The sequence below is a fragment of the Mandrillus leucophaeus genome, unplaced genomic scaffold (assembly GCF_000951045.1).
Source record: "Mandrillus leucophaeus isolate KB7577 unplaced genomic scaffold, Mleu.le_1.0 Scaffold50, whole genome shotgun sequence".
Classification (NCBI taxonomy): domain Eukaryota; kingdom Metazoa; phylum Chordata; class Mammalia; order Primates; family Cercopithecidae; genus Mandrillus; species Mandrillus leucophaeus.
Window position 1 is genome coordinate 3,904,369 of NW_012105365.1, and position 24,616 is coordinate 3,928,984.

Here is a 24,616-nt window from a genome sequence, read left to right on the forward strand (position 1 = left end):
GGGTTAAGGATACATCCAGTACCATTCTCTGTACTATTTGTTCCACTTACATGAGAATGTAATTATCTCAAAGTAGAAAGTTAAATTTTAAAAAGGAGATAGCTAGAGAAATTCCTTAAAATGTGATATGTATTCAGGGAAAAGTGCAGTATATGAAGGAATACTAACCATAGCATAATAACCTTGTGCATACATATTTTTGCCTTGATTATCTTCAGGGTAAATTCCTAGATAAATGATTGCAGAATTAGAAAGTAAATGCATATGTAGGATTGTGTTAATTTTAAATTAGAGAGAACTCACAATGTATTTCTTGCAATTTGCTTGTTTACTTTTCAGTCTCAAGAATGTTTTACAGTTTTCCTCATACAGGAATAAATTTGACAAGAAATGTGCTGAGTCTCAATATTTCATGTTCTATGTTGCTACTTCAAGTTGTCTTTTCTCCTACCACTGGATTATCTCACTGGTTATGTGAAGGCTATTGATTTCTGTGTGATAATTTTATGTCCTGCTACTTTTCAGGACTACTTTTATTGTTTAAATTAGTGTATTACTTCTCAAATGTTTTCCAGGCTCATGAAACCATCTGCAAAAATCCAATTCTCATGTTGTGAAATTTCTTCCCTACATGCGTTAGCTAATACCTGTAGTATAATATTAAAAAGTGGTGGAAACAATGGGTATCTTTACTTTGTTCCTGATCTAAATGTTTCCCCATTAAGTAATATGCTAGCTTTAGGAAAAAGACACACAGACACATATATTCATGGAAAGAAAGCATTCTTCAATTCTTGGTTCTTGAATGTCTTTATCACGTAAGTGTTGGATTCTGCCGAAGGTTTTTTTGGCATCTGTGGAAGTAGCCTGTTCTATCTCAGCTCTATTAATATGGTATATTACATTAATGGATTTCCATTTATTGAGTCACATTATGGAACATCATATTCCTTGAATAAATTCACTTTGTCGTGGGGTGTCATTTTTTATCAGTTGCTAAATTATCTTCACTCTCATATTATTTAGAACTTTTAAATTAATATCCATAAGTGATGTTGGTCTATAATTTTTCTTTTTCATACTGTATTTATCAGGTTATATCTATTTCCTAAAAGAATTATAAAATTTTTCTTCATTTTTTATGCTTTGGAATAATAATTTATGAGACACTATGAATATTGGTCTTTGACAATTACGTAGAAGTCCCCTGAGAAACCAAGTGAGCCTGGTGCTTTTCTGTGGAGTAGTTCTTTAATAATTTTCTCTATTTCTTTTCTGGAAATTGGCCTGCCTAAGATTTCTACCTCTAGTGTGTCCAATTTTGGTCAAGTATATTTATGCAGGAAACTGTTTCATCTAAGTTTTCATATTTATTTGCAGAGAAGTTTGCAAAGTAGTCTCTTAATGAGTTTTAAATTACTTCTTTTTCAATGATCATTTCCCCATTTCAGTTATTTTTATTTGTTCTCCATTTTGTGATTAAATTAGCTGTGTGTCTAATTTGTTAATTAAAAACAGATTTATTTAGATCTATTTTTCTGTTCCTTTTGCATTTAGTGGCAATTTTATCTTTATTATTTCCTTGTGTTTTTGGTTACTCTGTTTTTCTTTTTTTCTTGCTTTTTGAACTGGGGAATTCATTTATCTTCTTACATTTTTATTGATAAACATAAATAAAAGTTATAAATTTCCTCAGCTCATTGCTTGAAGTAAATCCCATAATATCTGATGTGCAGACTTTTCATTGTCCTTGCTTTTTTAGAAATTCTTTATTTCAGTTTCTTTTTTTGTTCTAAGATGGTGGATGAGAGGCTTTTAGCATGCCTCAGCCACTTGGAAATAGCAAGATAGTGCATAAAGAGCAACTCTGTGGGCTTTAATTCAGTATGGAAAACAGGAATCCACCAGAATCATGAAAGACACCCTAGGAGAGAATGCAGTCAAACAGCCCCTTGCTGATAAAAGTGAGTAAAGCCCCAGTAGGAGAGAGGGGCAGAGAGCCTCCCTCTGTGACTCACCTTTCCACTGAGCAACCCTGGCCAAGGGAGAACACTTTGTTTCACGCAAGCCCTGCACCTAACTCCTGGGCTCAAACAACCCTCCTAGGTAGCTGGGATTACAGACATGCATCACTGCACCAAGCTTATGTTTTCTTTATGAGCTAACTTCTGAGCATTTTTGGGACTGTTCTATCTGTACTTAAGAAGAAGGTATATTATCTATTTTCAGGTTATAAAGTTCCATAGAGCATAAGATATACCCTAGTGATTATGTTGTTTAGGTGTATTATATTCTTTTTTGTCTATTTGTCTTATACTGAGAATAGTATAAGTCTCCAACTGTCACTGGATTTCTATCTATGTCTCCTTATATAAAGGGGGATGTCATTATTTGTTGTATAATCCTATTATATCTTAATTGTGTTTTTAGCATTTAAACATATCTTTCCTTATAATGCTTAATGCATTTTGGTTTAAAATCTACCCATCTGATATAAGGGTTGCCACCCTGCTTTCTTTGTTTTTTGGTTTTGTTTGTTTTTTTTGTTTTTGAGACAGAGTCTCACTCTAGCACCCAGGCTGGAGTACAGTGGCACAGCAGCTCACTGCAGTCTCAGCCTCCCAGGTTCAAGCAATTCACCTGCCTCAGCCTCCCCAGTAGAAGGGATTACAGGGGCCCACCACCGCACCTGGCTAATTTTGTATTTTTAATAGAGACAGGGTTTCACCATGTTGGTCAGGCTGGTCTCGAACTCCTGACCTCAAGTGATCTGCCCACCTCAGTCTCCCAAAGTGTTGGGATTACAGGCATGAGCCACCATGCCTGGCCCCTTCTTTGCATTTTTATTTGCCTGTTACACATTTGTCTATTCCTTTATATTTAACCATACAGAATAAATCATGATTTTGTTGTAATTTTATGTATATAGTTATATTTACTGTTTCTCTCCTTGGTATATGTTGTTTGCCATTTCATTAATTTCTTTTGATAGTCTTTCTGCTGTGACAAATTATTTTTCTTTGTTAAATTTGCTGTTTCTCTTTCTAGATGACAAAGTTGCTCTTTTTTTAAAAAAAATTATGTATTTAGGAAGGTTTGTATTTTAGTTCTAGTTGTTACCTTTATACAAGTAGACAAATCTAATGCCAACCTCATTCTTTTCTCCCTTTCTAGTTTGTTTCATCATTTGGCCTAGAAGTCATCAGTATGTTTTCATTATTGTTACTATGTAATAATTTTAGTAGAATTTGTCTTGTAGGTGATTACTTCAGGTACATTTTCTTTAGTACTTGGTTAGATTTTTCAATTTGTATATTATGTCTTCATTTACTTCCAAACGTTTTTCTTGAATGATAGATTTTGGTATTGGTTCTGTTCCACTATTTTATCTTCTCCAGTAACTCTATAAACATGTAAATTTGATATTATTGTCTTCCAATTCAACCACTTCATAACTCATTTTACTTCTTTCTTTATCTCACTTTCATTCTCTTGGTGGTTTTCCCATTTTTCTTCAATGTTTTAGATTAAGTTTTATTTCAAATCCATTCTTCTTTAGATACCCTTGTATTAGTCCATTTTCATGCTGCTGATAAGGCATACCTGATACTTGGAAATTTACAAAAGAAAGAGGTTTAATGGATTCACACTTCCACGTGACTGGGGAAGCCTCACAATCATGGTGGAAGGTGAAAGGCACATTTCACATGGCAGCAGACAAGAGAAGAGAGCTTATGCAGGAAACTCCCCTTTTTAAAACCATCAGATTTGGTGAGACTCATTCACTATCATGAGAAAAGTACTGTAAAGTCCTGCCCCCATAATTCAATCACCTCCCACCAGGTTCCTCCCATAACATGTGGGAATTGTGAGAGTTACGATTCAAGATGAGATTTCAGTGGGGACAGCCAAACCATATCATTCTGCCTCTGGCCTTTCCCAAGTTTCATGTCTAACATTTCAAAACTAATCATGCCTTCCCAACAGTCCTCCAAAGTCTTAACTCATTTCAGCATTAACTCAAAAGTCCAGAGTCCAATGTCATCTGAGACAAGGCAAGTTCCTTCTACCTATGAGCCTGTAAAATCAAAAGCACGTGAGTTACTTCCTAGATACAATGAGGGTACAGGCAGTGGGTAAATACAGCTGTTCCAAATGGGAGAAATTGGCCAAAACAAAGGGGCTGCATACCCCAAGCAAGTCCGAAATCCAGCAGGGCAGACAAATCTTAAAGTTCCAAAATGATCTCCTTTGACTCCATCTCTCACATCCAGGTCATGCTGATGCAAGGGATGGGTTCCCATGGTCTTGGGCAGCACTACTCCTGTGGTTTTGCAGAGTACAGCCTCGCTTCTGGCTGTCTTCACAGGCTGGTGCTGAGTGTCTGTGGCTTTTCTGGGTGGATGATGCAAGATGTCAGTGGATCTACAATTCTGGGATCTGGAGGACAGTGGCCCTCTTCTCACATCTCCACTAGGTGGTACCCCAGTAGGGACTGTGTGTGGGGGTTCTGATCCCACATTTCCCTTCTGCACTGTCCTAGCAGAAGTTCTTCATGAGGGTCCCACCCCTGGCAGCAAACTTCTGCCTGGGCATCCAGGTATTTCTTTACGCCTTTTGAAATCTAGGCAAAGGTTCCGAAACTCCAATTCTTGTCTTCTGTGCACTTGCAGGCTCAACACCACATGGAAGCTGCTAAGGCTTGGGGCTTGCACCCTCTGAAGCCACAGCCCAAGCTCTATGTTGGCCTCTTTCAGCCACAGCTGGAGCAACTGTGACACAGGGCATCAAGTCCCTAGTCTGCATACAGCACAAGGATCCTGGGCCCAGCCCAGAGTAAAAAAACCATTTTTTACTCTGAGGCCTTCCAGGCCTGTGGTGGGAAGAGCTTCCATGAAGACCTCTGACATGCTGGAGATATTTCCCCCATTGTCTTGGGGGATTAGCATTCAGCTCCTTGTTATTTATACAAATCTCAACTGGCTTGAATTTCTTCTCAGAAAATGGGATTTTCTTTTCTACCACATTGTCAGGCTGCAAATTTTCTGAACTTTTATGCTCTCCTTCCCTCATAAACTGAATGCCTTTAACAGCACCCAATCACTCTTGAATGCTTTGTTGCTTAGAAATTTCTTCCACCAGATACCGTAAATCATCTCTTTCAAGTTCAAAATTCCAGAAGTCTCTATGGTAGGGGCAAAATGCTGCCAGTCTCTTTGCTAAAACATAACAACAGTCACCTTTGCTTTAGTTCCCAACAAGTTCTTCATCTCCATCTGAGACCACTTCAGCCTGGATTTCATTGTCCATCTCATTATCAGCATTTTGGTCAAAGACATTCAACAGGTCTCTAAGAAGTTCCAAACTTTTCCACATTTTCCTATCTTCTTCTGAGCTTTCCAAACTGTTCCAACCTCTGCCTGTTACCCAGTTCCAAAGTCCTTTCCACATTTTTGGGTATCTTTTCTGCAGTGCCCCACTCTACTGTTACGAATTTACTATATTAGTCCACTTTCATACTGTTAAGACATACCCAAGACTGGGCAATTTACGAAAAAAAGAGGTTTAATGTACTCACAGTTCCACGTGGCTGAGGATGCCTAACAATCATGGCAGAAGGTGAAAGGCACATCTCACATGGTGGCAGATAAGAGAGCTTGTGCAGGGAAACTCCCCTTTTTAAAACCATCAGATCTTGTGAGACTCATTCACTATCATGAGAACAACACGGGAAAGACTCGCCCCAATAATGAAATCATCTCCCACTGGGTTCCTCACGTGACACATCATTTCTTCTTGCACATTGATGTTCTTAGGTTTTGATTTCCAATTTGAAATGTTTCTGTCTTATGACTAATTGCTTGTTGGAGAATGTTTAATACAATTATATGACTTTATGAAATTTTATCAGATTTCATAATTTTATGAAATTTTATCAAATTATCACATGTACCCCCCAAAATATGTATATCCATTATGTATCAATTTTAAAAGTTACTTTAATAGGATATGAAAATTATATGGTTTTATAACATTTTTTTTTTCCTGCTTCAGTATTGCTTTCCTGGGTGGTGAAGTTCATCGGCTTAATTATTGTTCTCAATTTATGTGATTTTTAAAAATTAATTTTGCAAGGTAGAACCAACCCAAATGCCCATCAGTCAACAAGTGGATACAGAAACTGTGGTATATATATATAATGGAATGCTACTCAGTCATAACAAGGAATGAATTAATGGCATTTGTAGCAACCTGGATGAGATTAGAGACTATTATTCTAACTAAAGTAACTCAGGAATGGAAAACCAAACATTGTATGTTCTCACTCATAAGTGGCAGCTGAGCTATGAAGATGCAAAAGCATAAGAATGACACAAAGGACTTTGGGGACTCAGAGGAAGGGAGTGGGAAGGGGGTGTGGGATAAAAGACTCCAATTGGGTGCAGTGTACACTGCTCAGGTGATAGGTGCACCAAAATCTCACAAATCACCACTAAAGAACTTACTCATGTAATCAAATATCACCTGTTCCCCAATAACCTATGGAAATAAAAAATTTAAAAAAATAAAAATAAAAAAATACTCAATTTTAAAGAAAGAAAAACATAGTTTTGCATAGACAGTGTGTTTGCTCCTCAGGATTTCTATGGAAAGGGCTATTTGACTTGGATGGTTTATGAAATTTTAAATTCAAGAGTACCTGTTGAGGTTCAATCAGGCTGATGGGAAAAATATTAGAGAGTTATAGAAATAGACACAAATCTTGGAAGGCCAGAGGTTTGCATAACTTCGGTAATAGATCTGGCTAAAGGTGGTATGATCCCTTTACCTTTAAACAAATTAAAATAGTAATAAAGAAAGGCAGAGTAGTTTATCTAGCTAGCTTGTTTACTCATATAATCTTAAGACTAACTTTTGATGTACCCTGGGTGCTTAAGTGCTTTTTACTCAGCAAGCCCACAATGTCAATTACCCTCTAATGGTGTTGACTCAAGCTTTTGTTAATTAATCTTACTGAATAAATACAACTCTGACTAGCTGATCAGGGCCCAGTCACAACTGTTCACAGGACTCAGCAGACAGCCTGTAAGCAGCTCGGACCTTCAGTTGGACTGGCAGAGCAGAATATCTGTGTGTCAGTGTACTTTATTCATCCGTTGCTGGGTCAGAGGTCTGCAAGGGACAGACCCCCCACAGCTCGTGCCCCCTCCAGAGAAGTGCTGCTGCAAGTAAATTCTTCAATAAGTGTGCCAAAGTATGTTGTTGTTGTTTGTTTTTATTGTATGGCTTTCCTGGCTTTAAATTTACCTTCTTAACACTGCTTCTCTGCATCCCACATGTACTTTACCAGAATGCTGTTTTCATATGTTCACACTTAAGGTTGACTTTATCTTTCCAGAGGTGATTTTTGATCAATCTTAGGCCTTCCACAAACATCCCAATTCCTTCTTTTGCAGAGTTTAATTTTTCCTCGACCCCTGTGCTCACAGCTTGTTACAGAAGCATGAGAGCCTGCTTATATTTGGTATTTATTTTTCTACTCCCAGGCAATTTGAAGTTTGTTTATTTAGTGTCTGCTATTTATGCTGAAAGCTTGGGTTTTGTGTGGTTTTATTTGTCCTCTTTTATTATATTTTTATAGGATATGCTGATTCAAACCTGCATCACTGCCATTACCTCAGCTATCCAAAATTCCCCAAATTTTTTAAATCAGATTTGAGAATTCTAGGAATCTTACTAACTCATCATGAGAACATGTTTCCTTCCTGGTCACCAGTTTTTTGTAGTCTATTATGTTTACCATGCAGCCCCCTTTTTGTTGGGTGGCAGTTGGTAGATTTTTGGTTAATTTTTACTCGTTTTATTAAATAATTGGTTATGGAAACTGTAAGTAACTTTTAATCTGCTATTAAACACTGAGTTATTGAAGACAATACAGTTGTTTTTATAGTGTCAAAATGTTCATTATTACTCTTGTCCTGTTGATATCAAAATACCTATAATAAAAATTAGAGTAAAATCCTAAATAAATGTCTTTTAGATGAAGAATCATAAATAAATTCATTCATAGTATGAATTAGCTTTTAAAATATACACATTATAGATCATGGCAGTGAATCCAAGTTACTATTAGATTTATTAAAAAAAGTACTAAAATGTTAAAATAGATTAAGGCCCTTTGAGAACATTTCAACAACCAACTTAAAGAAAGCAGAAAATTCAGTTCAACACAATATTTACACTGCCTGAGCCTGCTGGTTAAATGAATTTCTACTTTATTCCTCACATCCTATGTCATTATATGGTTACTTAATCAATAAATGTTTAATAAGTTGCCCATCATGTGTCAGCCTCCAGTCATACACTGGTGAAAATGATGGATAAGATTTTTACCCTCATGAACCTTACAGTTCAGAGGGGGTTTACAGATAAGAATCATAATAAAATGCATGGCAGTATGATACAGCATGCCTGGGATGGGCTGGGGATGAGATGGGGATGGGGGTGGCTATTTATGATATGGCAGTCAGTGAAAGCTTCTTTAGAAAGATGACATTTGAAGAGAATCTACCACGCAAAGGCCTTAAGAAAGAAGCTTTGGGGCAGTGGAAAAGGCAAGTGCAAAGACAGTCAGGTAGGAACCAGCCTGAAGAAATACCTAGGTCAGTTTGCCGTGGTACACAGACCAAGGAAAAGAATGGTATGAAATGAGGCAGATGCTAGCAAGGACAAGATCAAGTAGGAGGCTAGGAAAAGCAGTTTGGATTTTATTCTAATTGCCATTGAAAGCCATTGGAGAGTTTTAAGCAGACTTAACAATATTTTCTGATTTAAGTTTTTAAAGGTCACTGATTACTACATGGAGAATGGACTGTGAGGGGGCAAGCAGCTTGCTCCAAGTGGCAGAGACTAAGGTTGTAGTAATGGAGAAGATAATGAGTAAATGTATATAGCATGTTTTATATGGAAGCTGACAGGACTTGTTTATAAATTGACTGTAATTGTAAGGAGAAAGAATAGAATCTAGGATAATGGCTATAGTGCCAATACATATTGCAAGACAGAAGGCAGGGTAAAAATTGGAGGCTTAAGCGAATGCAGGTTCCCCTTAGGTAGGGGATTCTCTTTCTTCCCCTATCTCTCATATATACCCGAAGTCGTAAACTGAGAGGAAAGAAAGAAAGATAAAAGACTGAGAACCAGATCATACCAGTGAACTCATCCAATCCAAAGTGCTGGAGTAACAGCTGTAACCTATGCTGAAGAAGAGAAAGAAAAGAGCTTTGAACTGAATAGATGACTGGTTTTAAAACCAATAGGTTGAGTCTTAGAAACTGATGTGGGACCATATAATTCAAAGTAGCCTGAAAAGTTAGGGAATTGGACCAAATGATGTGGGAAGATGCAACCCAAAGGGAAGAGAGGCTGATATTGCACATCTGAAAGCAGTAATAGGAAAAAAAAAATACTTTTATGTTTGTTCCTGAAGATTTTAAAAATACTCAATAAACCAAGTACCATGAGTGATTCAAGAATGAGGAAGTGGTCAGTTATGTCAAAAGTTGCTGAGAAGTTTAATGGAATAAGACAGAACTGACTTTAGCAGTTCTCTGCAATATGTTAATAGCTGATTACCTTGATGAGTCCTTTTATTAAAGTGACATAAAAGCCAGATTGGTGGGGTAAAAAAAGAGTACAGGAAGTGAGTAAATGAAGGTAACAATTAAAGACAAATGTTTTGAGAAGGTTAGCCCCACACACACACACACACACACACCAGAAAGATACAAAGGCAGACCATTTTTAATCATAACAGCTGCTTAATTTCCAGCATGATTCACAGAGATGTCACTATCATTCTCTGGCAATCATCTGCAACCAAAATATGGCTGGTGCAGGAAAAGAGTAATTTTCAAATAGTTCTTTGTTTTCTTACCTTCACTCATTACATTTAATGTGTCTTGTTTTCCATCTCCTTCTTGTGACTGACCTGGATCCAGTGAAGTCTGAGAAAGGCTAACTTCTGCTGATAACTGGTCAAGACTTTGATAACTTTTCCTGTAAAGCAAGGATGAAATACTACTTGAATTTCTTTTCACAAAAAAAGAATTTCTTGAGTGGTTCTTTAATGGTTTTCAATATGTTAAATTTCTGGTTAAAATTCTCCCCATCATTTCTCCTAAATTTTGCTTCGTATTTTTTGCTTCAGTATGATCTCCTCCCTCATACTTTCCCTCTATCCTCTTTCAAAGCATATCTGTTTAATCCATTGGAAAACAGGAAAAAAAAGACAATTTGTCAGACATAATCTTCACACCAATTTTTGATTACATAGATGGTTAAGAAATGGGAACTTCTGGTTATTACCAATTTTCAAAGAACAGAAAATCTTCACATTACTCTTAATGAAGATATAAAATTGGCATAACAATAATGACCTAGTGTCTCTTAAGCACTTCAGAATTCTTCAGTGCCTTGACATTATTACAGATTATATAGCAACAAAAACAAATTATTATTACAAATTCCTGTAATTAAAAAGTTTAAAAAGTGCTGGGTAATAAAATACCTGTTTGTATTAATATACATCAAGATGATTAAATTCCTCTCATCTAGTTGCTATTTTGAGGCCCATTTTCTATTAAGCTAATAAAAAGTTAATTATATTACATGTTAAATTCAGTTATAAATGGAAAGTTAATGAAAGCTTATTATTAACCTTTCCTCATATTTGGTTCTTCAGGATAAAACCAACCCAAAAGATAAACACAGCTTTGGTTGTTACACTTTACATAACAGGACAGAATTATATTTCCATATATAAGTGGTCTAGAGAAAGAATATGTTTTTCAGCCTCAATATCTATTATTTCCTAAGGTAGCCAAACACCACCTAATTTCCTAAAAATATATTTTACAATAATTTTTATAGGAATGTACATATAATTTAAATTATCTATTTCACAGTTATCTCTAATCATATACACAAAAGTAGACTTAGTTACAGGTTTCCAAAAATATGTATATTAAATGTGATTTGAATGTTTATATGTAGTCTCCATTTTATGTTAATTCACGACTCCATTCAAAATGGGGAGGAAGGGGGGAAATAATTTACTTTAGTAACTGAATAACAAACTAGATTCACCGTTTAAAAAAAAGCAAAGCCCAACAGGTTTTACCAAAACAAGTTATTTTTAATTGCTTTTGTACATATTCTCTATCAATTTTATTAAGATTTTATAGGATTTCATAACGAGTAGATATATACAACAGGTAAATATTTTTCTAAGAAGTGAAGAATGAGGTGACAGAATAACTTTACCAGCTTACAAAACAGTGTTCTCACTTTATAATTTGATGACTTTTAAATGCTTATAGTATTAAAGTCCTTAGTTAAAACAATTTTTAACTACCAGGAAATTCTACTGTTGCAGAAAACTTACGATCACAACAGATAACATTTATATGAGCTATGCAATAAAAATGATATCTAATATTTATATAGCACTTACTATATGTTAGGCACTTGTCTACATATATATGAATTTATTTCATCCTCATAACTACCATAAGAAGCTAGAATTATTACTATCTGCACTTTATGGCAGAATAAACTGGGTCACAAAGAGATTAGATTTAAACCTGCTAGTCTGGCTCTAATTTTCTCTCTTAAATACTATGCTATCTACTACCTAGTATAGGAAGAAAAGATCTGGCTTCCTATTTTATTAGAAATCCTTCTCTGGCCGGCATGGTGGCTCGCACCTGTAATCCCACCACTGGAAGGCCGAGGTGGGAAGATCAATCACCTGAGGTCGGGAGTCCAAGCCCAGCCTGACCAACATGGAGAAACCCTATCTCTACTAAAAATACAAAATTAGCTGGGCGTGGTGGCACATGCCTGTAATCCCAGCTACTTGGGAGGCTGAGGCAGGACAATCGCTTGAACCCGATAGGTGGAGATTGCGGTGAGCCAAGATTGCGCCACTGCACTCCAGTCTGGGCAACAAGAGTGAAACTCCGTCAAGAAAGAGAAAGAAAGGAAAAAAAGAAATCCTTCTCAAGAATGGCCTTGTTTAATGAGACAGATCATGTAAACTATTTAACCATATTACAGAAAATTTCACTTGATTTGCATTAAAATCTTTTTTTTTTTTTTTTTTTTTTTTTTTTTGAGACGGAGTGTCGCTCTGTCGCCAAGGCTGCAGTGCAGTGGAGCGATGTCGGCTCACTGCAAGCTCTCCCTCCCGGGTTCACACCATTCTCCTGCCTCAGCCTCCTGAGTAGCAGGGACTACAGGCGCCCGCCACCACGCCCGGCTTTTTTTTTTTTTTGTATTTTTAGTAAAGACAGGGTTTCACTGTGTTAGCCAGGATGGTCTCAATCTCCTGACCTCGTGATCCTCCCGCCTTGGCCTCTCAAAGTGCTGGGATTACAGGTGTGCGCCACTGCGCCCGGCCGAAATCTTACTACTTTAGCTAGAGAGGAAAACAGGAACATAGGAATTTAAAAAGTAGTTATAAATACATTTACTTTCCAAATTATTTTTTTGTGCCCAATAGGTATCTTACTTTTTAAGTTGAATGACAGCTCAAGATGAGTTTCTGACACTGATTTTTCATCATAGAATACCTCTTAATATTTCTAAATTAAAAAAATTACATATAGAAATAGTTACAAACAGTATAAAATACCCTATAAGCCAAAAGACATAGAATTCATCCGAATATTGTAAGGACTGAAAAAGTCTGACAGTACACATTTACAATAATCTCCAAGACTACCACCCACTACTGGGAAGAAACTCTGTAAAAGCAGCTTCTGACAATAGTAACATGAAATGAGCTTTCTGCATGACCTACTGAGGTTCTTTTTAGAATATCACATTTCTGAATCCAAAGTGGTGTTAGAGCCTTTCTCCCCTTTAATTTGTCACAGTTAGTGAACAATTATTGAGTTTATAACTTTGCTTAAACAAATGCCAATGAATATGGAAATAGAATTTGGTAGATGATGTTCTGAAGCAATAATAAAAATTACAACCCAAAATTAAGTACCTCATTCCTAAAATATTAAGAACTGTACCTTACAATATCTTCTTTGCATGAAAATGACTACAAATCCACTGTCTGGGAGGAAACAAATTCAGTTGTTTCAGTAATGGCTAAGAATGGGTTTGATTTCCTCATTTTTACCTGATTTCCAATGTGACTGACAGCTCCATCTGACAAACACTTGTTGCCATGTGGTAACGGTAACCAATCTATGAGAGTTCTGTCTTTATAAGGCCATGACTAAGCCCAAGCTATCTTAGAATCCTAGACTCATTAACATCACACAGTAAGATTAAAAGTAACTCACCAGATACATTAATCCAATTAATAGCTATTACTCTTTCTCAGAAGATAATTTTTTAAATAAAAGTAGCTTAATCAAAGTAAGAACCCAAGACAGTAAGAGTCATGCATTCTAAGTATACAAAATTTGTAGTTTAATCCTTACCTTTCCATTGTTAAATATAATTTTATTTATTTATTTATTTGTTTGTTTGTTTGTTTGAGATGGAATCTCACTCTGTTGCCCAGGCTGGAGTGCAATGGCACGCTCTTGGCTCACTGAAACCTCTGCCTCCCAGGTTCAAGACATTCTCCTGCCTCAGCCTCCCAAGTAGCTGGGATTATAGGTGTCAGCCACCATGCCTGGCTAATTTTTGCATTTTTAGTGGAGATGCAGTTTCACCACGTAGGTCAGGCTCGTCTTGAACTCCTGACCTCAAGTGATCTGCCCGTTGCAGCCTCCCGAAGTGCTAGGACTACAAACGTCAGCCACTGCACCCAGCCATTGTTAAACATAATTTAAATTAAACTTGTAGGAATTATGTCATGGGCATTTGGGAAAACCTACTAAATTCAATATCTAACTATCTGTACATTTTTAAACCTTAAATATAAATATCTATACATAAGATTGGATATCAAGTAAAAGCAAATCAAAAGGAAATTCAGAAATAATTCCGAATTTACTTGTTAATCAATTTTCTACAATCTTTCATATCAATAATCAGAAGTAATAAATGGTTAATCTCTGCATTTGCCCAGTATTATGTTAAGGTTAATAATAATTTATCCAGTAGTCATTGGGCAACAGAGAGTGTGATACATAGAAGGAGATAAGCATTATCCACATGTAGAAAATAAAAACAAATATATGTATGTTGTATATACAGAAGCACATGAATGTACATCGAGACAGAGATATACTTTTTGTTCTTTGTTTTCACAGAAAGATGTCTAAGGAACAAAATAATCATTTGCTATAGGAGAATATCTATATTCTCTTATTAAAATAAACAGAAGGATGCAAGGAAAGCCTAACAGGGAAGGGCATATATGAGTGATGTCAATGCCCAGTTTACAAGTTGTAAAAGATTTCTGCAGTTAGGGTCTCCTACTCCAAAAATATTTGAAAGACATAAATGGGAAAGAGAACTGTGAATACATATGAAGTGAAAGTCATTAGAAAAAATTAAAAGCCGGTCAGGTGCAGTGGCTCACGCCTGTACTCCCAGCACTTTGGGAGGCCAAGGCAGGTAGATCATGAGGTCAAGAGATCAAGACCATCCTCACCAACATGGTGAAACCCCATCTCTACTAAAAAAAAAAAAAAAAAAAAAAAAAAAAAAAAAAGCTGGGTGTGGTGGCGGGCACCTGCAGTCCCAGCTACTCAGGAGGCTGAGGCAGGAGAATCACTTCAACCTGGGAGGCAAAGGTTGCAGTGAGCCGAGATCGTGCCACTGCACTCTAGTCTGGTAACACAGTGAGACTCTGTCAAAAAAAAAAAAAAAGTAAAATTAAAATTAAAATTAAAAAAAAAATTAAAAACCTAAATAGTAGATCATGAAAGCATATAAGAGCTCATGATTCTCAATAATTTTGCAATGTGAATTATGGCCAAATTGGGAAATGATGATAATTTGAAAAGACTAAAAAAGCTTAAGTAGAAAATATAAATATGATGACAATGAATCTGATCTTTTGGGATAAGAATGGGTGAGTTAGGCAATAATCTAATAAGATTATAAAGATTATGTAACAGATAACCTAACAGGATTATTTAACAAACTCATGTGACCTAGACTTTACATATACATAAAGATATTAAAACAGAACTTACTGGAAACAAATAAGTAAGAAATTATTCTATGTGTGTGTTAAGGGAACATTATTTATACACTTATTTATTGTTCAGTTTTTACAGTAAGCCTGTCGTGCTTTAAATATTTAATATCATATCATGTTACCTTGTTAAAGCATGACAGGCTTTTACAGTTAAAGTATTACAGGCCTTTACATGATATCATGTTAAATTGTTAAAGCATGTAAGGCTTACTATAAAACGTATATCATGTTTGAAATACAGGAAAAGATATGAAATCCAGCATAGCTTGCTGGGTCTAAGTAATCTTGCCAGGTCTAAGTAATCAATAAATAAACTGGAAATTATATTTTTAAAATTTTATAAACAGCATAGTAAAGAGAAATAAATTTAAGATCTTCAATTATGAGAGGGATCTTTCCATGAGTAGGTGACAATATGACCAAATTATTCAATGGCTTAAGAAGACTAACAAATTAATTAAATAAACAATACACTGTTGTTAAATAAACAGGAGGCCATTAGCCTAAGGCTGTCCCCCCTACTCTGAGTTCCTAGTAACAAACTGCAACGTAATTTAGTAAACAAACCAAAGCCTAATTCAGGAGATTTTTTGTAACAGCCTGGTTTCAGCTAATCACAAACAGCTGAGATTCAGCTCATCCTAGGCAGCAAACTAATCCTACCATGCTAAATAAGGTATTTACTTAGCTGTAGCCAATCAGATGATTTATCTGCTTTTGTTTGGCTTATAAAAGCTTCCTACATCCACTGCTGGGCAGAGCTCTCTGAACCTTTTCTGGTTCTGAATGTTGCCTGATTCATGAATCCTTTGCTCAGATAAACTCTGTATAACTTAATTTGTCTGACGTTTTTCTTTTAAAACTCTCTTCTTAAATTGTCTTTGGCTAGCTGGTTGAATGAAGTTACAGAGTTCCTAGAGAAATAGCTATAGACATCCCATATCTTTGCCAGGAAAAATCATCTACTGTCATTAAAACTGTAATGAATTATAGGGTCAGTTTCTTTCTCCAGATTGTCAAGAGGGTTAATGTTCCTTATTAAAAAGGTTTTAGCCACCTCCTTCATAATTAGTACATTCTCAACAAATGTCTGTTGAACTTACTTAAGATATTGGTCAAATCAAAAGGAGCCAGTGATCAGGTAGTTCAAGAGCCTTGGCTTATAATAAAAGTTTGAAGAGAGAAAAAACTGGATCCTGATGAAAAGCTCTGATTGGTTTCAAACATGATATTTATGGTGAACTCCTCTATTCTGAAAATCCAAAGCCTCCATCTTATATGCGACAGTTGGATTTATTCAGAACAACTGGGGATGAGTTGTTCACTTTAATTTTACATAAGGTTCAGAAAGTTTAGAAGTGAGGTGGGTATACACTCTCCAGACATGGAAGATACAGGATTACATTAGAGTAGAAACATAAGACTTCATAGAGTATAAATATTTACTGAGAAGCTAGCTATTAAATTCTAGCAATTTATTATCTCACTTGATCCTTATAATTCTGTTAGACAGGTATTATCCCCAGCATTACATCTGCAGAAAGAAAAGGGCAAGGAGAGAAAGTATTTCTCAGTGTTACACAGTAAGTAAGTAGCAGAGATTAGTAAGTAGCAAAGATTACCTACCAGTCCTGACTTTAAACTCTAGGTAAAGTGATCTCTGTACAATACCCTGGCTGCATGCTTTTTTGTTTGGGGATAGCAGTTTTGAGACAGGGCCGTACTAAAACAATACCAACATCTAGGGGAGGACAGGCCAGATTAAAGAATGATGCTAGGCTTAAGCTGGTGGAATAACTGAGTCAAGAAGTATAAAATCTAGACCCATGCTAAACAGATGAATAGGAAGTTTCCTTGCCTTCTTTTCTGAGACCACAATTACCTTATCTGCTGCTATAATACTTTGTAAAAACCAGCTATTGTTGCATATGCAGAAGCAAACTAAAAATAAATCTTCCACTTTAGACTTCTTACTGGCTCCTCAATAGATAACTCTGTAGACAGGGAAGTGTACACATCTTCTGGCTAAAATATGTTATCTCTCACTATCTAATGTGACAATGTGGATATTACAATAAAAAAGCATAGTCTTTTAACTTATCAGGATTTAATGTTATACTATTTTTGCAGTTAAAAAACAGGAGCATCTTATATGTCATATATAGATAAGGTAAGTAAGTGTATCAAGTATTGCTATAAATTTAATTTTTCAATCATAAACTAAAAATAGAAATAAAATAAATTCTTCTATTAATTAAACCCAGAGGAAGGTAAAATTATATACCAGGATGAGATATATTCTAGTTATTAATAACTTTCATAAGGGTATATAAGGGAACTGGATCCCAATTTATGAAATATCCAAAGTCAATATCTTGAATCATACTAAGAAGTATGGTTTAGTAGACATTGAAGAGAGTCTACTGATTTATTCTGCAAATAATGTGTTCATCTTTTCCTACTTATCTCTAATAATCAATGAAACAAGAAAAAGCATTTAAGTCTCCAGTACTTGTTTTTAATATCAAATAGTCAAATTTACTTTGAACTGTGCCTTTGATAGACAAAACACATCACAGAGTAAAGCAGGCGGAAATTGTTTGTACTAAAATATTACTTGTAGAAATATCTGGCTACTAATAATCTAGTGAAAGGTACCCAAACAAGCACACATAGATATGTGACTCTACCAGGGAAATTTACAAGCAAGGACTCTCAAAGAGTAGCGAAAGAAACAAAAAGAGATAGGAAAAAAGAAGGAAAGGGGAAAGACAAAATAGAGAAAATACAAGAAAAGAGAGAACGAGAGGGCAGGGAAAAAATCAAACAGAAGGAGATGAGAGAGAGGGATATTAGGAAAAAAACAGAAAATTAGCTTAAGATAGAAAAATAAAAATAGTGAAAAAATGATTAAGGTGGAAAAGTGGCTAAAAGCCAAAAGAAGGTAATACAACTTACAAGTTTCAAGATGATTAACTAAAGGAAAACAGCCTAAGACTGTAGCTCTCTCAACATTGGGTACTGGATACTGTAACTAAATGAAATCAAATAGTACTGAACATTGGAACAAAGAAATAAGAAAAAGATCTTGTGGACTATAGGTGAAGTGATTATATCTTCCACAGTTTCTAAAAATCAGATTGATTGAAAATGAATAGAATTCTTCAGACCCACCAGGAACAAGTAAATATCTTTCTATTCCTTCAAATTGTGTTTTATGACAAGTGGGAAAATTAGTCCTAAGGCAAATACCACACCAATGATGGAATTCAAAAATAGGTGGCTCATTAAACACAAGCTCATAGATTTAACTAAAGGACTGGCTGAAGATTCAGCTAAAGGAAAAGTAGACAGCTGGTACAATACGGCATAAGAATTTCTCAGATAATCTAACCTTACCAAAGTAGTCCTAAATCTTATCTTTGCTCTAAGATAATAATAAGTTCAGAAAGAGTAACTGAGAAACCTAAGCGGATAGCCATATGTTTTGGTACAACTAACTATTAATTAGTTGGAAAAAAAAGTATTACACTTACTCATACCACTGTTTATTGTGTTTTCGGTAAAGCAACGTATCCAAGGCAACAGCATTGACATCCAGAGCTCCTGGGGAAGGCCACTGGTTGGTGAGATGGGCAGTTAACTCTTGTCTCGATCTTAAATCATTATTCTTTAGCACAGTCCTGTGAATATTAAGATGGTGAGTGCTTTTGTCTTCACTGTTCTACAATGGCAGAGGAACCTAATGGTATCAATTTAGGCCCCCAAAATTTATCTTATAAAATTGGTTTGTTAATAGATTGTGAACAGAACTACAGCAAGGATGGTTGGGACAATGACTGTTCTTTCTCCTGCAATATGTGTTCTTCATTTTTTTTTCTGCTGGTTACAACAAATCACTACTTGTGAAATTCAGACTTATTATGTTTTCATATTATTACTAAAGTACTAAAAGACTCAAGTAGCATTTTATTTCTTAATTAAAAGGAAGTGATATCTTAAAGATATAGGTTATTAAGCCAATTAAAATATTTAAAAAGTAAAGATTCCATGTGTATGATTTCCTAGCTTCAAAACTCAGACACAATCTATGAAAGTATTTTAACTCAAGTAAAGGAAAAGCGATTAAAATGAGGAAAAAAAAAACTGACTGCAAAAAAATATAAAAAAGATTCTCATAACTATTTTTCCTTTTTTTTTTTTAACACACTGTTGCTGGCTTGAATCCCATAACTGTCTTTGAAATAAATGACTGATAAATCTTCATGAAAATGATTAAATCAATGACAACTACACTGAGCAGTATAATCCACTGTAAATGTTTTAACTACAGAATGAAGCCATTATAACAATCCATGGTTTTAATTTTTATAGAACTGTTACTTGCTAATATCAACTTAGAAAAGAATTTGCTTTTTGCCAAAATTTCAGACTTCAAAAACCAACTGATCATTGTCACAGGATTAATTCAACATTTAAGTTGATGGTTAAAAAGAACTTTAAAAGCAAAGGTCTTATTCTACCTCTAAAAGGCCTTAAAATACCATTTAGGTAACCTGCGTCCTCCAACAGGAGTCCATGGCTTTAGTGTGTCAATGTTCTGAGCCATCAATTCAGAAGCAGGGAAGTAATATGTGCCTGCCACTAACTTCCACAGATAAAAGTCCTGTTGTGGGTAACAGAGAGGTAAGTCAGTGAGGTAAGGGCAGCATAATACTGCACTAAAGAAAATCAGCCTGCATGCCACCCCTGGCTGTTTACAATGATACTAATGGAATAACTATATTTCATATGTCTCTAACAGGCTACAGATGGATATTTCTGATTTTATGGGGTATCTGTGTGCACTGAAAAATACTTGTTCCACTATGTCTACAAGGAAACATTATCTGATGTAAACATTAGATTCTGTCTCAGGATGGAATACTAAAATAGGCCAAAGTTAGTGAGCATGTGTCCCATTAAGATATTATTTTAGCCTAGTTGCCACAATTTCATTTCACTGGAAAAGAAATGAAATTTTTAAAAGGACTTTTAAAGTACTTTAACATTAAAAAAAAAAAATTAAAACAGTAAAGCTTTACAAAGAGAGCAAATGGGAAAATTTTAAGACTGACAGGAAAATAATGCAAAACAAAAATAGGAATTATTGGCCAGATAATCTGTTATGATAAACCACCATTATTTTGGATTCTGTTAGGTTTTTCTCTATCATATATTCAATTTCTTGAGGGAATCTAGTGAACATCACTGGAAAACTCAACTTCAATGTCAAAATTGGCTCACAGGGAATATTCAGGCAGAATGTAAGAAAAGCAAATGTGCATCTGTGAGGAAATGGCACTGGTAGAACACAATAATAGTAATTGAACAACCTCCAATGTAGAATATATTCTTTCTGGAAAATGAAAAGTTGTATACCTCATTAAATGGAAAAGAGAACTGAAGTTCCACAACTGTTTTTATATAACTGTTGTCCATGGAGATTTTTGCCTAATGACAAATTAAGGTACTGTCTTTAGACCTTTGTCCTTATAAATCCTAATGATGTTTTCTATGAGCAGCTGCCTGGTCCTCTGAAACAGGAGATAAAAGATCTCAGCTAATGGAATAGGCACAGTTTTCCTCCCACATAGCATCTATTTCCCATCTTTTGTGAGGAATGTGGAGACAATAAATCCTGGCACTTGCTCTGCCACTATGAAGAGGAAAGGTTACTGGAGAATCCTTGTGTAAGGCCTTTTCTTTCATCACTCAAGTACACTATGCGACAGACAAGTGAATTAAGTTAAGTTGAGAACCTCGTCCTTGTATTTTTGAACTTGACTAGAGTCTGTTTAGAGTAATAAATAAACAGAGCAGTTTATTCACTTTAACGGTGGGTCCCTGAACAGAATGTACCAGCAAAGAGACATTACTGCAGTTCCTGCTTCCAACCCTCTGGGGTAGCTCAGTTTCTTTCTTTCTAAGCCTATTTATCCAGCCTTTCTATCCATTCTGTGAGTTGCTGATCTCTTTATAATGAATTCTATCTGTGCACAAGAGCTGATTGTAGTTGTTTGCAACCAAAGAATCCTATCACTTACCCTAGAACAGGGGAAGTATACCCAGTTAATATCAAAACCTACTCAAAGGTAATCCAATTAATGTTAATATGAAGAATAATGATATTTTTCTTAATTGGCCAAGCTTAAAAATGGTTTCAACTTAAGATATTTAATAATTGCTATTATTTAATGGTATTAAATCAGTGATAATTAAAGGTTAAAATATGTGACATTTAGCATTTAACTTTAATTAAAACTATAACCAATGCTGAAATTAGTCTGTCTAAAAACTGAATTATTTTATATGTGATAGATTCTATTTATCACTTATCTATAAGTCAATTTATCATTCCCTCATTAAGACAATGATTCTATAGAAGGTGCACTGAAGGAAAATTGTTTAATTTATTATGAAAGTAGCAAGAGTAGAATTATCACAGCTAATTTTCAGAACTTCCCTGTGGCATCTACCTCTAAATTTCTAGATAGCTGATTTCTCTTTAGATTCTCAATAGGAATTATTTAGGAATTTGCCTTCTCAAAATAACACAATTTAATTTATTACTGTAATGACTCAAAACCATTAAAGAAAGGATCTCTTTATATGGATTTTAAACTACATATAATCTCATCAAGCCTAACTATGAGGCAGGTTCTGACACTTGTAAAGCTTAAATACAGCTACTGAGACAGCAAGTTGCAAGGCAACTCTATTAGGGGAAAATATTTAAAACTCAAGTTTACTTATATACTGAAAGTATCATCTCCTTGTCTTTGCTCTCCCAGCATTAACTATATCCCTACTGTTATTCAAAAGATCCAAATTCCATCCATCTTCCAAAATTTATTTCGTTTTCTACCTCATTCTAAAAGATCTTCAGACTACTTCTGTTCACAATGATACAACTTGTATTGCTTTGTAGTGAGTCTCATACAGTTTAATAATCAATTATTTAAATATTTTAATGTTTTATAGATCTTCTACTTTGATTATAAGCTACTTGGGAATAGTAGCTTTGTTTCATATTTATTCACTGTAAATGGTTATAATATTGGACATATTGCTGAATCTCCTCAACATGCAATTCACATGACCACTAAATGAAAACTTTTCTAGCTTGAGGCTTTATATGGATTCTTGCTGATTTCCCATATACTACCTCATAACAAAAAGTAAAGATTTAAACTAAAAATTTAGATTAAATCTGCAAAATATTTCACAGACAGCATTTTCATGACAATCGAAAAAATACATTCACAACTAATATCAAGTAAATGTATTAGGTAGGCAGTGGAGGACACACTTAAAATACGTGAAGAAGCAATCATCTAAAAGTCTTTGTGATTGTTATATTTTTCGAAACACGCTCATAGAAGAGGGAGTATAGAAAGTACAATTTAAATTCTCCTTCCTTATTATACTCTACCGCTCCTAATAATTGGCTTCTAGATCCTTGAGGAATCCCTATCTTGCTTTTGCATAAAGATCTTTTACTCTACAGGTAAAAATCTGTCATTTGAAAGTGAAGTTTGATTTCTTATATGTAATTATGTTGAAGTATGTGTCAGTTCAATTTATCAATTGACTATTTCATGCGATCTTTAAATATATCCTCAATTTTTTGACCTGAATGTGTCTTTGATGGATATATGTAAATTCAAAATACTGTGGATTTATATATGCAAAACTTCTCAAGTGAAAAATGGAGTCTATCTCTCCTGCAAAATTGTTAGAAACAAAACTATAGCTTTCAGTTAAGGTTCAAAGAGCTGTTTTATTTTTCAAAGGAAAAAGTTCCACATCTTAAGCAAGTCCTTCTGGGAATGACAGAAAAAGTCAATAAATACAATTTATTCTGTGGAACTTAGCTAACCCCTGAAAAGTTTCTATATCTTCTAAATACATAATTTGTAACTATGTGTAAATATGTATTTTACCACTGACACTTTATTCTTTTTAGATTTATATTTTTTCTTCATATGTTTTTTAAACATTTTTATTTTATTTTATTCATTATTTATTTTGAGTAAGGTCTCAATCTGTCACCCAGGGTGAAGTGCAGTGATACAATCATGGCTTTCTGCAGCCTAAACTCCCAGGCTCAAGTGATCCTCCCACCTCAGTCTCCTAAATAGCTGGGACCACAGGTGTGTACCACCACTCCTGGCTAATTTATTTTTTCTGAGGCAGCGTCTCCCTATGTTTCCCAGGCTGGTCTCAAAGTCCTGGGTTCGGGTGGCGCTCCTACTTAGGCCTCCTAAAGTGCTGGGATTACAGGTGTGAGCCACTATGCCTTGCCTTAATTTGTATTTTTAATTTTTGTGGGTACATAATAGGCGTTTATATTTATGAGTTACATGAGATATTTTGACACAGGCATGTAATAATCACATCAGGGTAAATGGGGAATCCATCACCTCAAGCATTTAACCTTTGTGTTACAAACAATCTGATAATACTCTGTTGGTTATTTTTAAATGTACAATTAAAACACTTTTGACTATAGTCACTCTGTTGTGCTAGCAAACACTAGGTCTTATTCTTTCTAATTTTTTTTTTGCATCCATTTATCCACTTTCCCTCCCTCGTAAGACTCGTATGATTATCGTTAGCTTATCTTTTATTTTTTTTGAGACAGGGTGTTGCTCTGTCACCCAGGCTGGAGTGCAGTAGCACAATCGTGGCTCGTTGCAGCCTCAACCTTTCAGTCTCAAGTGATCCTTCCACCTCTCAGCCTCCCAGTAGCTGGGACTACAAGCACACAACCACCATGACCAGCTAAGTTTTGTATCTTTTATAGAGACCCAGGTTTTGCCCTGTTGTCCAGGCTGGTCTTAGACTCCTGGGCTCAAGTGATCCGCCAACCTTGGCCTCCCAACGTGCTGGGATTACAGGTGTGAGCCATTGCAGCCGGCCTATTAGTTTATCTTGACTAAGTACAGAGCACTACAATGCAATACTATATAATGAAATACAACAAGACTCTGTATTAATTATAAACACCAAGTACTTTTCATTATGGACTCTGTATCATTTCAGGAGGAAATTATTTTCACATTGTTTTTGAAAAAACAAATTCAGCAAAAATGCAGTTATTTACTGTCTCTTTCAAAAACAGCTTTCCATATCTCACTTGTTCATTATGTAATTTGCTAAAATTCAATTTGTGAAGATTTATCGCATGACTCTGAGGCATCAAGAAGGGTATATTTACCTCTCCTTTAATAATGAAGAGTGTTTTACAAAATATTAATTTTTTTTTGGAAACAGAGTCTTGCTCTCTCACCCAGAGGGAGTGCAGTGGCGCGATCTCAGTTCATCGCAACCTCCGCCTCCCGGGTTCAAGCAATTCTCCTGCCTCAGCCTCCCAAGTAGCTGGGACTACAG

General features: G+C 35.3%; 1 protein-coding gene across 4 annotated transcripts in view; it reads right to left on the minus strand.

Annotated features, from left to right (window-relative positions):
* Positions 1-24,616, minus strand: part of RUNDC3B (RUN domain containing 3B) — a 188,325-nt gene that overhangs the window by 6,712 nt on the left and 156,997 nt on the right. For 2 of the 4 annotated variants that reach the window (XM_011996041.1, XM_011996039.1), the window contains 2 exons: positions 18,718-18,864; positions 9,938-10,059 (listed from right to left, as the gene is read on the minus strand). In XM_011996041.1, coding sequence (XP_011851431.1) covers positions 9,938-10,059; positions 18,718-18,864 — 269 coding nt within the window. The remainder of the gene's footprint in view (positions 1-9,937; positions 10,060-18,717; positions 18,865-24,616) is intronic. The other 2 variants (XM_011996043.1, XM_011996042.1) reach the window with 1 other exon arrangement.